At 33.6% G+C, this 14585-nt stretch overlaps 1 protein-coding gene across 1 annotated transcript in view; it reads right to left on the bottom strand.

The window, feature by feature from the left end:
* VWDE (von Willebrand factor D and EGF domains) overlaps positions 1-14585 on the bottom strand; it is a 41361-nt gene that overhangs the window by 8285 nt on the left and 18491 nt on the right. Inside the window, exons 10-18 of the mRNA XM_073009094.1 lie at positions 13835-13972; positions 11084-11224; positions 6787-7008; positions 6439-6579; positions 5443-5538; positions 5264-5359; positions 4152-4247; positions 3468-3563; positions 1753-1848 (exon numbers count right to left, since the gene is read on the bottom strand). Of these exons, the coding sequence (XP_072865195.1) occupies positions 1753-1848; positions 3468-3563; positions 4152-4247; positions 5264-5359; positions 5443-5538; positions 6439-6579; positions 6787-7008; positions 11084-11224; positions 13835-13972 (1122 nt within the window). The remainder of the gene's footprint in view (positions 1-1752; positions 1849-3467; positions 3564-4151; positions 4248-5263; positions 5360-5442; positions 5539-6438; positions 6580-6786; positions 7009-11083; positions 11225-13834; positions 13973-14585) is intronic.

The raw sequence follows: 14585 nt of genomic DNA, 5'->3' as shown, positions 1-14585 counted from the left end.
GTGATGTTTCTAGCTCAATTTCTATCTTCCTTTTTAAAAATTCTATAGTGCACACAGTATATGTTTTTCATATGACTTTATATTCCACCTAATTTTATTCAATCACTTTCAATGTGTGTGCCATCTTCCCTTCCCACCATTTAGGCTCACAAGAAGATGAGATCTAATAAGAATTACATGTCATAGCAACTGTCTAGATCATACTTGAAAGCCAGGAAGTCTGAGGCATGGAGCCTTTAAGTAAATTTCCATACCAGCAAGAAAGTTGTGGAGGCAAGCTAATTGTAAAACCTACTCTCTTCACACAATGATAATCTGTTTTGTGGCCCTTAAATCATGGAATATGTTCAACAGATAATTTTTAATTCAGTTTAATAATTGAGAGATTTCTTCTTTTATCCACTTATACAACTGGCATATACATTTTAGACAAATTTTCTTACTATATCTTACATCTACTTCAAGTAGCATGAAAGATGTAAAATTTTCATTTCCTTCCTTACATTCTCCATTCAAAACTACATATATGACTCTTTAGCATGGATTTAGCCATAGTCTTCTAGTTTTCAAGATTTCCCTTAACTTAATCTTCACTTATTTCTGTTTCTCCAACTGCTTCTTCAAAAGAATATGAATTACAGGAACTCATTGGCTATGCCTGTATATCCTGTGTTAGCATGATGGCTTCTTTTCTGCTTTATTTCCATCCTAAGAATCCTAGCCAAGATCCAAAATAAAATAAATAGAATTGCAAATCAAAGTGCATTGTGGCAAGAAGAATCTGAATTTTAGGAATTAAATTATGGAAATACTCTGACATGTTCTATAGTAAAAATCTACTCTACATTTTTTATAAATGCAAAAATATGAAGATGCAGAAAATACACATTACATATTATTGGTTGACATTAATTCATACCCTCAAAACATCCCCATTATTCTGAAAATAACCTGTAACATTAACTATATGAGGGAAAGTGTTAAAATAATAAGTCGTGAAAGAGAAAAACAATGCATTTTTTATGTCTCTGTATCTTTTTGCATAGTGCTGTGCATAGGTGATTCTTCATAAATGTTTAATGAAACTAAGGTGAAAAGACATTATGGGATAATAGTAGACAGTAGATTGATCATAAATCAAACATTTTTGCTGTATCACAGAAATGACACAAATTCATTATAATAGACTTCAAGAGAACTTTGCTTATTTGTTTCACACCTTGGTCCTACAAAACTGCACAGAGAGGTGCCAAGGTATGAGCTTCAATATATTAAGTAAATATAACCGTTTTACATAATAACTTTGATATATTTTTGTAAGCTAGTAATTTGGTGGGCATACTTGAAACATTACAAGAATTCTGGGGGACCAGCACTTTGGGAGGCCGAGACGGGCGGATCACGAGGTCAGGAGATCAAGACCATCCTGGCTAACACAGTGAAACCCCGTCTCTACTAAAAAATAAAAAAAAAAAACTAGCCGGGCGAGGTGGTGGGCGCCTGTAGTCCCAGCTACTCGGGAGGCTGAGGCAGGAGAATGGCGTAAATCCGGGAGGCGGAGCTTGCAGTGAGCCGAGATCTGGCCACTGCACTCCAGCCTGGGCCACAGAGCGAGACCCTGCCTCAAAAAAAAAAAGAATTCTGGGGGAAAATTGCATCTTTCCCTTTAAAACTTGTCTCATGTTTACTCAGAGCTCTGTTGATGTCTAACTTTCCATTTGCCCTTTTTACATACAAAGAAAGATTAATTACCATTCTGACACTGTTCACCAAAGAATCCATTTGGACAGAGGCAAGTATTTGGCTTATTACACGAACCACCATTGAGGCAAACAGGGTCACACAAAGCTAATAAACAGCAGGAGGAAAAGAGACCATAAAAGTTTTATTATTTAAAAAATGAAAGCTGCACAGAAGTACAAAATGGTGCATAATGAAATATTTTATTTTTACTGCAAGTAAAACCCATAATGTATAATTAATTAGACTTTGCCAAAGATAAGAGGAATTAAATTACTGGATAATCGCTTTGAAAGTATGTTCATTAAGTTTACAAATAACACTAAGCTTAGAAAAGCTAGAAAGTGAGCTGGAATTTAAAGTGGCAGTGTTTGTCCAAGATGATAGTGCTCCTGCTCTATCAAGAATGTAGAGGCTATGATTAGAATTCAGAATGCCATCAGTAAGCTAGAAGAAAGGATTGCAAGTTAAGAGAAGACAATTCAACAGTGTTAACAGGATGGTTTGTAATCTGCTCAAATACATGTAGCCATGCACACCTCTTTATCGCCTTCCCAATTAAAATGGGGACATGGCACTCAAGTCCTAGCACACTCAAAAACATTCTTTGTTTTTGCTTCTTTATTTTTGTTTCGCTTTGAAAGACATGCCCAATTTTATTTTTCACCCTAGATCCTACCCATTCACCAACATCTACTATAAATACTATTTTCTTCCTCACTCCACTTGCCAAAATTAATTTCTTCCTTCTCTGCTTCTAAGGAACTGTGTTGCAATGACATTACTTACCATAACTCAACTTGTATCATAATTGTATCCCATATCTCTGTCACTAACAATATGTGACTTGAAATCAGGGCAAAAATCAAATGGATCCTTGTTTCCATTTGCATCATACTTCACAGATAATTGGCCAGCTATAAACATTGAATTACACTTTCATTGAGAAAAAGTCATTAGATTATAATGAATTAGATCAAACATAGGTAATTGCAAACATTGATGCCAAAGAAACAAACTTAGGCTGGGCGCAGTGGCTCACGCCTGTAATCCCAGTACTTTGGGAGGCTGAGGGGGGCGAATCACAAGGTCAGGAGTTTGAGACCAGCCTGACCAAGATGGTGAAACCCCATCTCTACTAAAAATACGAAAATTAGCTGGGCGTGGTGGCACACTCCTGTAATACCAGCTACTCGGGAGGTTGAGGCAGAAGAATCGCTTGAACCTGAGAGGCAGAAGTTACAGTGAGCCAAGATCACACCACTGCACTCCAGCCTGGGTGACAGAGCAAGACTCTGTCTCAGAAAAAAAAAAAAAAAAAAAGTCTGATACTGTGATAAATAAATAGAATAACATGAAGGGTATGCACTTAATTCAGAATTGTTTAGATATTTAATGAAATAGGATGTTTGTGTTGTGATGAAAAACTTAAAAAGACCTAGAAGGTTCAACACGTTTCTCTTCACCACAAGGTAGGTGAATGAGGGAAATATAAAAGCAAAACCAGTATTGGTTGGATAAGATAACAGTAAAGCTGTAAGACACCATATGGTTCAACACAAAAACAAAGGGAAAGAAGATGAAAGAGTTTTAAAAATCTGTCTGAAATAACAACTTCATTCCTGTCTTGTCAGGTCAGTTTTACGTTTCTTAGGTGCACGTCTTCAGGACACTGGCATATTTTAACTTTTAATTGACATGTTCATTGAAAATATTTCCCATTTTACCTGTACTACAGGTGGGTCCATACCAGCCAGGTTTGCACTGGCAAATATCTGGTGTAAGACACTGGCCTCCATTTTCACAGTGCCTGTTACAAACCACTGAGATCATAGAATAAAAGAAAAGAAAGATTAGACTTGGAGTAGTCATATTGTTGATTTTTATCTAGCTAGCTCATAACTGCCAATCACATCTGCTAATTAATAAGATCACAGAGAAAGATAAAATATAATTTATATTTGGGTTTAAAATGCTTTCTGATTCTCACATTCAGTTATTTTATTTTATTTCATTTTTGGTTAATAGAGATGGAAAAAAATAGAAAACCATTGAGCTAAGTGGTAAACAAGACTTGGCTATTTGGGAAAAGTATTAGTTATTGATGAAAGCAGTCATAGGCATAAATTTAAAAAGAAATTTACATACAATTTAACATATTTGAATTCCTGTTTTCTCAAAGAAAGGTCATGAAGAGCATCAGAGTGACGTTACTTCCCAAAACAAACTTCTTTGTCTTAGTAATGGCCACTGTGGTTGATCCCAGTGCTATGCAGGACGGTAACTGTTGTCATCAATCATCAATGTGTGTTCTTTACTTAGAGTTTGGGTTCATTTCATGTAGCATTAAGGCCACCAACTATTCAAAGAAGCAGTTTCATTATATCAGACAGCAGGAGAGTTTTGCTTACTTGTTTCACACCTTGGTCCTACAAAACCATAAGGACAAGTGCAGAGATTCCCAGCCAAGCATGTGCCACCATGTTGACAAGGTGGGTTACAATGTTCTGCAGAAACAGATTATGTTATTAAGTCAGTTCTTAATTTTTAAAAAGTCAGTTTATATTTATAAAGCACTGTCATAATAAAATCTTGTTGTAATAGCAATTTATAATACATTAAGTTCTCTTGTACTACAAAATTTAGTTCTGTGGGACCGGCCATATTAATTCACACTGGAAACACTTACAAATCAGCAGCATGCTTTGATTAATAAAACTTTTTGTTAACTGGAAGGAAATACAGGACCTTAGCCCTCTTCTGAAAAGTGAGATTTGAACTTACGTATTCCTGCCTTACAAATAGAGCTTTCCTATAGTTCTATAGTTATTTTCGTATGCTATTTATATTGACTGTTTCTGTTATTTCACCCTAAATTTACTTTAATTTGTTAATTTGTAGCTTGCCTTGCCATAAAAACATTTAACATGGCTCTCAGTTTCTTCATAATTATATGCACCATCTACCAAACTATCTTTTCACATATTATTTTAAAATAAACAACTTATTTCTTTAAAGTATCATCCACTTTAGGAATGCTATTTCATACATTTTCCACTTAAGATTTAAACCAAAGCAATGCAATTATATGACTGTAGATGTATTTTTAAAAAATCACTTTTTAGATTTCTTCTTACTACTTTACATTTTCTAGTTATTTGGCATTTAACACTTTCTTTGAACCATATTTGGTAGGTCATTCGATAGCTGTCTTTTGCTTGAAGCTAAAATATTTGTAGATATACAGTACCTTATAACTAAACCTCAAATCATTTCAGAGGATAATTTTACCAATCACAAATAAGCTATTGCTCCTTCAATCTCTGATTTAAGAAATTTAATTCTTTAGAATCTTTGAATAAATTATGTTTAATAAGTATTTTAAAATGTAGAGTCCTATACCAGCTTTGATAAGAATATTTTAGTATATACACAGTAAAACTGAATTGTCTTGTAAAACGATTTTTCAAGAAAATTATGCTATATTTTAGGCTTACATTTAATTTTTAATTTGAATTATCACCTTCATCACAGGTTGCTCCACGATGTCCTGGAAGACACTGACAAATGTTAGGCTTAATACATTTTCCATGATTTTTGCAATCAGGGTCACAAAGAGCTGTATAAAATAAAGCCCAGGTTTTAGACATATCAATTACCAAATAAAATGTATCATGCAAACTAATGAATGATGTTACCTACCAGTTTGGCAGTTAGAACCAATGTAACCAGGTTTACATTTGCAGATGTTTGGGGCAACACACTCCCTACTTTTTCCACATGGATATCTACAAATGGCTAAAAAAAATCAAAGAAAAAAGGTTGATTACTAAAACAGAACATACATATTGCCACAGACTTAGTTATAATAGAAGCAAAAGTCTCTGAAATTTGAATAGTTAACTAATAGCCCCTCTAGATAATACTGAGAACACAAAAACACAAGAACTCTCTTGCTTAAGTTTAGTCTCAAACAAGCCAAAACACAAAGCAAAACAATAACACAAGACAGCTTTTATGTTGTCAAAGCCAAAAAGTTGATTTTCATCAGAGAAAGCAATGTTAATAATCGTGAGAAGATAGAAACAATGCCTTTAAAATTAAAGTGATATATGACTTGCTGTAATCTCAAAAGAGCTGGAAAGATTACAGAGAAACCTACTTCATGCAAATAAGCAAATATACCAGAATTAGAATTTGAAGTGCTAAATGCCCACTGTGAGCTGAAAAGAACACAGACCACAGTGTTAATCAGATCTATATTGACATCTTTTATCTGCTTAGCTGGTTAATGCTAGGAAATTCAGTGGGCACTCCAAAGCTCTCTTTCCTCATCTATGTAATGGGAAAAATAATGCCCAGTATGTGGGTTCATGTGGATTACATGACACAGTTGATACAAAATGTTTCCACAGACCCTGGAACACCGAAAGTACTCCAATATATTTGTAATATATATTATATGGTTGTAATACTCTATAATATTAACATGATTTAAATAAATAACTCAGATAACCCACCTTTGTTCTTTCAAAATGTGGTAAGAATACAGTATAAATGATTAATAAATAAAATAAATGGAAACAAATGAACAAAGCGGAATAAATAGAAATTAGTAAATAGAAAAGCATATCTTTGTAATAACTTAAACTTGAATTAGATACTTTTCTTTGTATCTTCTGAAGAGTTTCATACTACCTCTGCAAGTGACACCGTCTCCATAATACCCAAAGGGGCAGCGTCCACATTTGAAGTGACCATCTGAGCTTGGCACACAGGAAACACCAACAAAACAAGGCGAGTCAGCACAAGGTGATATTTTGTTTGATCCAAACTTTTCTGGCAAAATAGTGATTGCTTTTGTAATAGACGACACAAACTCATCTTCAGACTGTGCGTAATCTTGGGAAGACCTGCTAATTTGAGAATTATACCCTCCCATCTCTGTTTGGATGTTGTTCTGGGTGTCATCCTTTGCTTTGCCATGGGTGCTGTTTGGGTTCATGCTTAAAGAGCTGCTTTTCTTCATAGAAACTTCCAACTCACCCAGACTGAGATTTGTACTGAGACTACGATCCACATGCTCAAAATCTGATATCTGATGGGAAATGGCGTTTACTGAATTATCCATTTGGGCTGTAATTAATTTTAGTGATGAGCGGGAGATGTTGTTAGTCATGCTCAATAACTTTTTGACAGTAGCGGGAGTGGGAGTAAATCTTGTACCAATTAGTGAATATTCTGTTGATGGTGGCTGAAAATTTATACCTACACAACCAAAAAATAAAAAATATTAGTCAATAGCATTTATAAATAGTCTTCGCTACATGAAATATTTTACATTGATTCATTCATTCCTTCATTTAGTATCTACACCCTTGAACACTGTAGTAGGAGCTGTGTACTAATAAGAAATCATGACACTGTTTCTGCCTTCAAGAAGCTTATAATCTTTTGGAGTACACAGAATAACCCAGAATGTTAAATAGTATAAAAGTCAAAGTACGATAATTTATTTTATTAAGATTTTGAAATGGCTAACAAACACCTGTTGATCACCTCATACACATGAGCCTCAAAACAAAGGAAAGCACAGCCCCTATCCCTGAGCAATTTAGAATATTGTCAAGGATACAGACATGTGAGCCATTCACTATGAAACAATCATTGAGAACTACTACAAGAGTGACAAAAATAAAATGAAACCTACAGAAACACAGAATAGTGAGTAATTTTACCTGTAAATAAGACAGGAGCTAAATGTATAAGTAAAAATTGGAAAATTATATAAATGCTATTGTATATGAGAGGCAAAAAACCACGGTTCTAATAATGTTCCCAATGTCATCAAATGAGATTTTATGCCCCCATCTTTCTTGATTGCTCAACTAGAAATTAAAACATTTTTACATGCCTTTTTTTTAGGGGGGGTAGTGTTATTGTTTATTTCTCCCTGCCAAAATACTTCATTTCCTTATAACACATTTTTACTTATTTGGCATCGAAAAATCTAATGAGTTTTAGAGTAAGGACACATTTTAAGCAGTGATTAGGTATGTTTTTCTAGTTATACTTTCTACTGCAAATTTAGGGTTTAATTTTGCACTGTTTTCATGCAAAGCAATTCTCAAAGGTGTTAAAATATAAAAACAGAGAAAGCCAAGCCAAATCAAATCAAAACCAGAAAAAGATAGAAGAAAATGAACCAAAAAACAACAAAAATAATCCTTAACATAGTTGGCAACAAGTGCAATAAAAGATTTTTTTAAAATGTGAGGACTTCCTGAAACATAAAAAGTATGTGGGTTCAGACTAATAGAAACAAGAGTGCACCAAATATAGCCCCAAAAATAAATAAGGGCAATAAGGTAAGCACAATTAAGTGTTAAAAAAAAAAAAAAAATACAGAAAAGGTCCTGGACTAGCACTCCCCAGAAGACCTGCTTTAGATGATCTGGGCCAAGTCAGTGTCCCCTTCCCTCAGCCTCTGTACACAGAAGGGACTCCTTCCAGAACCAAATTGCTTTACGTGAACCTTCTCCATAGGTGAGTTTTTATTATCTGTTTATTGTGAGAGTTGGACAAAGAAGCAGAGAAGAAATGAAACTCCAGATTGCAAAAATTACCACTGAAGAAAGTAAGAAAAGAGCATATGCTAGCCAATGCCTGTTAGTAAAGTACATTTTTTTTTGAAATGTAATGATTTGATGTTCCTATGAAGGTATATATCAGAGATAGAAAAAAAATTACAGAATACAAGAATCATGAGAAGATATTGGCCTTACAGATATTAAAACATAGTATAAAGCCACACTAATCAAAGCAATGTATTATTGGTATAGAAAAAGACTATTAGAAAATAACATAATAGAAAACTCAGAAATATATCTCAACATATAAGGGATTTTAAATAAAAATATGATATTTAAATTCAATGTGGCTTATTTTATATATGGTACTACATAATTGCTATTCACCTGGAAGAAAGAAAAGCATTGGACCTCTACTTCATATCATAAAGTAACAAGTTTCAAAGGAATTAAAAACTAAATGTAAAATATAAAATAATAAACACTCTAAAAGATAATTTAAGTTATAATTCACAATTATAACTTAAACTTTGAGAGATCCTTAATATATTTGTGACATTATATAAAAAATTTAAATGAAATACCAGCAAATCAAAAGTAGCAGTACATTTACGGAAAAACATATCAGGATTAGACTTGTATCTATTTAAAAAGCTATAAATAAAATATTTAAAAATATATTTACTTGATTACATAAAATTTAATGCTTTCATAAAAAACAGAACACAGATAAAGGCAAACCACAGAGATAAACACAATAATTTCAAGTACAGATTATGTATGGGATCTGAATATACAAGGTGGCCAGAATATATAAAGTAACCCTACAAATCAATAAAAAAGGAGAGCAAAAGGATAGCAATTAGCAGAAAGACAAATCTAAACGATTATTTGAAAAAATTAATCCCAATTAAATAGATCATGTTTGGCAACTTCTGTCTAGGAAAAATCAAAAACCGTAACAGTGGAAAAATATAACTAAACAACTTTGGAGATGAGGAAAATGAAAAAGCTACATATAAGAAGACAATTTTAATTACACAAGAATATTACATGTAATTGTATACAATAATTTGAAATCTAAATGTGACAAATGATTTTCTGGCAAAATACAAATGATTAAATTGACTAAAGAGGAGGTACAAACATTTATGGAAGTAGGAAAACAATCTAAACTTACTACCCAAAATGATGCGAGGACAGATAATCTAATGAAAAAATTTTACCAAATAATTAAGGAAACAGTGTTTTCAAAACTGCTGCAATGTACAAAAAAAGATGAAAAGTTTTATAAACACTTTATTAAAGTGGCATACTCATATAGTCAATATATTTGTGACATTATATAAAAAATTCAAATGAAATATTAGCAAATCAAAAGTAGCAGTACATTTATGGGAAAATATATCAGGATTAGACTTGTATCTATTAACATAATTATATGATATAATTGCATAAAGACAATATGGAAAACATATAATGATGTTGAAATATAATACGTATTAATTATTGGTTTTAAATATTGTGAGAAAATTGGTCTAAGGAAACTTTGTTAACTGCAATTATAGCAAGTAATAAATGATGCTGAAAAAGCATTTGATAACATTTAAAACCCACTCCTGATTTAAAACTAGGAATTCTGGAAAAGCAACTAATAAAAGGAAAATTCATTAACTGGATAAAGGGTATCAAGCAGAAACTACAGTGATATCATAGTCAATAGTGAAACCAGAGAAGAATTCCCATACCATTAACAAAGCCCTCCCTTCCCTACAGGCTTTGTACTAGAAGTACACTACACTGCAATGAGAGTGTAAGTTTGAGACCCTGGTCTCTTCAGTTAGATTGCTCTGGCTCAACTCTCTTCTGTAGTTTAAAACTCCATAATCTGAACACATTACTTAACCCTTCTATGTTTCTGTTTAGTCATCTGTAAAATAGAAGTAATAACAGTTACTGTAAATAGCTATTATGAGGATTTAATGAGGTAAGATATAAAAAATATCTGCCTAGTGCTGGCATATTATAAGTATAAATTAAATCTCACTATTGAGACTAGAAAGTAAATAAGAATAGCAGACAAAACTCCCTATTTGAAAAAAACAATTATTGTCTGTCAATAAAATCAAGAAAGAGAATCCACTATAAACCACAGTGTACATCAGAGTATTCAGTAACGTGCCAACACAGGAATAATATGAAAATCAAGACACATTTCCTAGGTTCCAGGAATCAAAAATATCTTGAGAGATAGTCCATTCACAATAACATTTGATAATATGGAATGCAAAGGAGTAAACAAAGTCAGTGTGAAATGTACAAGAACTTTATGAAGACAATCACAGAATGATTGAACCAAATGAGGGCTATTAAGAAAGCACTATGACACAGGTAAGGCCTTGTGAAACAGTGAACTTCTTATCACTTTTAGGGTTTGAGCAGATACTGGATGACCAATTTCCAGGGATTTATAAAATATAAGTTTGAAATAGTCACTTCCAACCATTAGCTTCTCCGAAATCACTTTAAATGATGCTTTGTCCATTAGAGGACATAAATGCATTTTTTTCTAAAATATAACCCAGATGATTGAATAGATTAGCAAGAGAAAGAATAAATTTTAAACCGCATTATATAACCTTTAGGTGATCTTTCTAAAAATAAAAATACCTGAGGAATAAATATGTTGGTCTTTTAGAAAACAAACAAGAGGAATTACTTGTCATTAGATTTTAACTATGACCATTACTTACTAAGGGCATTTCTGTTTGTTGGCTTAACATGCCTCTTTCTCCCTTGGGCATCTTTATCATCCTCTTCCTTATTTATACTTTTATCAGATCTTGTGAGAACCACAGTGTGTGTAGTAAATTTATTTAAAAACTGTGTTTCAACTGTAAATGAGAACAAGAAAAACAGATGAGACTTAAACTATTATACAACCAAAGCACCACAAATAAGAACATACAATACGAATGCCACTTGGATGGAAATCTGCAAATTAGATTAAATAAGTAGCTTAAATGTCATCTCTTCTGCCCACTTTTCTGGTATGTACTGAATTGTGTCCCCCCAAAATTCATATGTTAAATCCCTACTCCTAAATGTGAATGTGTTTGGAGACAGAGTCTTTAAGGCGGTAAAAGATTAAATGAGATCATAAGAGTGGCACCCTAATCCTGGTGTCCTTACAAAAAGAGGAAGAGATACCACACATGCAGGAAAGACCTGGTAAGAATGTAGCCAGTCTGCAAACCAGAGATATCTCACCACAAATCAACCCTACTCGCACCTTAATCTTGAACTTTCAACATTCAGAAATGTGAGAAAATAAATTTCTGTTGTTTAAGCCCCCCAGTCTGTTATGGCAGCCCAAGCTAATGTACTTTCCTTCAGTTGCATTCACCCACCCAATCAATTTTGCCCGTTTGGGTTCTCCAACGGAACTTTGTCCTTCACGCTATTGATTCTTATGTGCCCCACTAGTTAGCAATAACCTCAAGAATCACTGTGCTTTATTCATGTTGATATTCATTGACTCTGGTGCCTATCATAAAACTAAGAAAACACAACCAACAACCAAAAATCCTTTTGTATTAATAAGCCCCTTCCTACAATACACAAATGACGCTGACAATGTTAAGAAATATATTTAGCCACTCATGTGTAAGGGGATTTGGTTCAACTTGTTTTTCTCTTAAATGCCACTGAATGAAGTTTTTATTGAAGAAATGGGCCTGTCTGGGAAAGAATACTGCTAGATCACTTATTAGAGTGGAAGGTGTGAATATTAGGGATGGGATATTCAGGAGTAAATGTGAGAAGCAGAAGTAGAGAATTCCCCTTACCATCCTATACTGTGTTGCTCATATCTGTGGGGCTAGGCAGGCTCAGCCCAATTTGAAGCACAAGATGCTGCTGCTTCCTTAGTACATAATGTCATCAAAGAGGGTCCCATTCACTTAATTAAACCCAAGGTATGGATCTTCAACACTGTCTTCTGTAATTTAGTTTTTTATCTTTTAATCTTTTAAAATGTCGATGCTCACCAATTTTTTTTTGTCCACTTTCCTCTAAATCTAAGGGTTTTCCCTGAACAATTCTATGACATAGCTGATGATTCTAAGAATTATATTTTCAAGTTAATCCTCCTCTCTGAGCTCACATGGATATTCCATAGTAACCCTAGTTTCTGTGCATCCAAACTGAATTCATTATAATTCCCCTCCAAAACAACTTGTTCTTCCAATACATTGCTTGCGTGTCTTAGTCAGCTTGAGCTGCCATAAGAAAATACCACAGACTGGAAGGCTTAAACAACAGAAATTATCTTGCCATTCTGGAGGTTCAATGATCCAAGATCAAAGTGATCAGACTGGCTGGTTGAGTTTTTCGTAAAGGCTCTCTTCCTGGCTTGAAGACTGCTGCTTTCTTGATCTGTCCATATATCACAAGCTCTCTGGTGTCTCTTCATATAAGGATACTAATTCTATGGGATCAGGGCTCCACCCTTATAACCGCATTTAACCTTAATTACTTCCTTTCTCCAAATATAGCCACACCTGGAGTTCAACACATAAATTTTGGGGGGACGCAGTTTCATCCATAGCAATGCAAATGCAAATTGTACGCACCCATTCACTAAAATCAAACACTTAAAACTTAATGAATCTCTTTCTCTCATCATACTAATCCCAGTCACTGACCAAGTACAATCCACTTGCTTCTTTAGTATCCCTGTCATCATTACCTCATCTTAGGTTAGTATATCTTCATCTTTTTCCTATATATTTGAAATATTTTCTTAACTCTTCTTCCCACCTTCAGATTTACACAGTTCCTTATCCACAAGTGGTCCATCCTACACACTACTTCTTAAACTATCTCACATGTAAACTGTATCGTGTTTCTCTCCTACTTCAAAATTTTAAGGGAGTCTCCATGGTTTTTATGTGGTCTTGCTACTGCTTACCTCTCTAGCTCTAACTCTTGTAGCAGCCCCCCTTTCTTCCTATATTCCAGGCACACTGAACTATTCACAATGGTTGCCCAAAGAGTGCTATGATGTCACCTGCTTCTGTCCCTTTGCTCCTGCTGTTGCTTTTGCCTGGGATGCCTTTCTCTCTCTTGATCTATCAGATTCAGTTCTCATGTGTCTAGTATAGTCTAGTCACTTCCTTTTTAAAAAGTTTTTCACTATTTCTCCAGGTAGATGAGATTCCCTTTGTAGTATTCCTACTAGCCCTTTGGTGATTTCTATCAAAAGACACAGAACACTTTATTGTACTGTGTAATTACTAGTCATATTCCCTGCTGTTACACTTTACTCATTAGGTCAGAGGACATGTCTTACATATTTTTGCATCCTTTGTATCTAGTTCAATGCATGACACTTAATGCATTTACACTGAATAAATACATGAGTCAAAAACAGAAACTATGCTATTAAAAAATAATTAAATGCAGCAAAAAAAAATCTCATAGCAGAAAATAAGAACTTTTACCATGGCATATTTTTCCATCCCCATAAAATCCTTTTGGACATGAACCACAGTGATAGGAACCAAAGGTATTCAGGCATTCTACTCCTTCAAAGCAAGGCTTGGAGTCACACTCATCAACATCTTCCTGGCAATTTTTGCCTGTACAAAATACAGGTCAAGAGCTCAAATTATTTAATTTGAAAAACATTGTATGTCCAATTGGCTTATTATATAACTTCTACTTTTCATATCTGTCCTTCTAACCCCAAAAGAGCTGCTATGCATTATGAGGATAGAAGTATGCTTTTTAAAAACTTATTGTATATTCAAATATAAAGTCACTAATTATATTCAATTTAATATTAAACAAGACCTTTCAAGTACATATAATTTTTTTTGTAAATAAGATGAGTTAAGATTTCTATTAATATTTGAGGCAAAAAGTTTCATATTACAGCAATAATTTGAATTTTGTTTAAAAAGTCAGTAATTTTTAAAAGTTATTTAGGATGGTTGTTCAGCTTAAGGCCAAATTGTTTAGTCTAGTTATGAAAATTGTTTATGTTAGGAAAGTCAGTCTGTCCTTAGTAAAAGTTTTTGAGTTGATGTGGTACTCTGAAATGCTTAACAATTCATCTGAATGAATAAATTCAGTCATATATGGATGGTAGCACTTATTATACTAAAATTTATGAAGCAATCAACTTTTGAATTCTTTCAAATATAGTCTACAGTGGAGTAGAAAAGAGATCTATATTCATAGTTCCAAATG

Source organism: Chlorocebus sabaeus, chromosome 21 (genome assembly GCF_047675955.1).
Source record: "Chlorocebus sabaeus isolate Y175 chromosome 21, mChlSab1.0.hap1, whole genome shotgun sequence".
Taxonomy (NCBI): domain Eukaryota; kingdom Metazoa; phylum Chordata; class Mammalia; order Primates; family Cercopithecidae; genus Chlorocebus; species Chlorocebus sabaeus.
The sequence above is the reverse complement of the archived record's forward strand: the minus strand, read 5'-3'. Positions and strand labels throughout refer to the sequence as shown.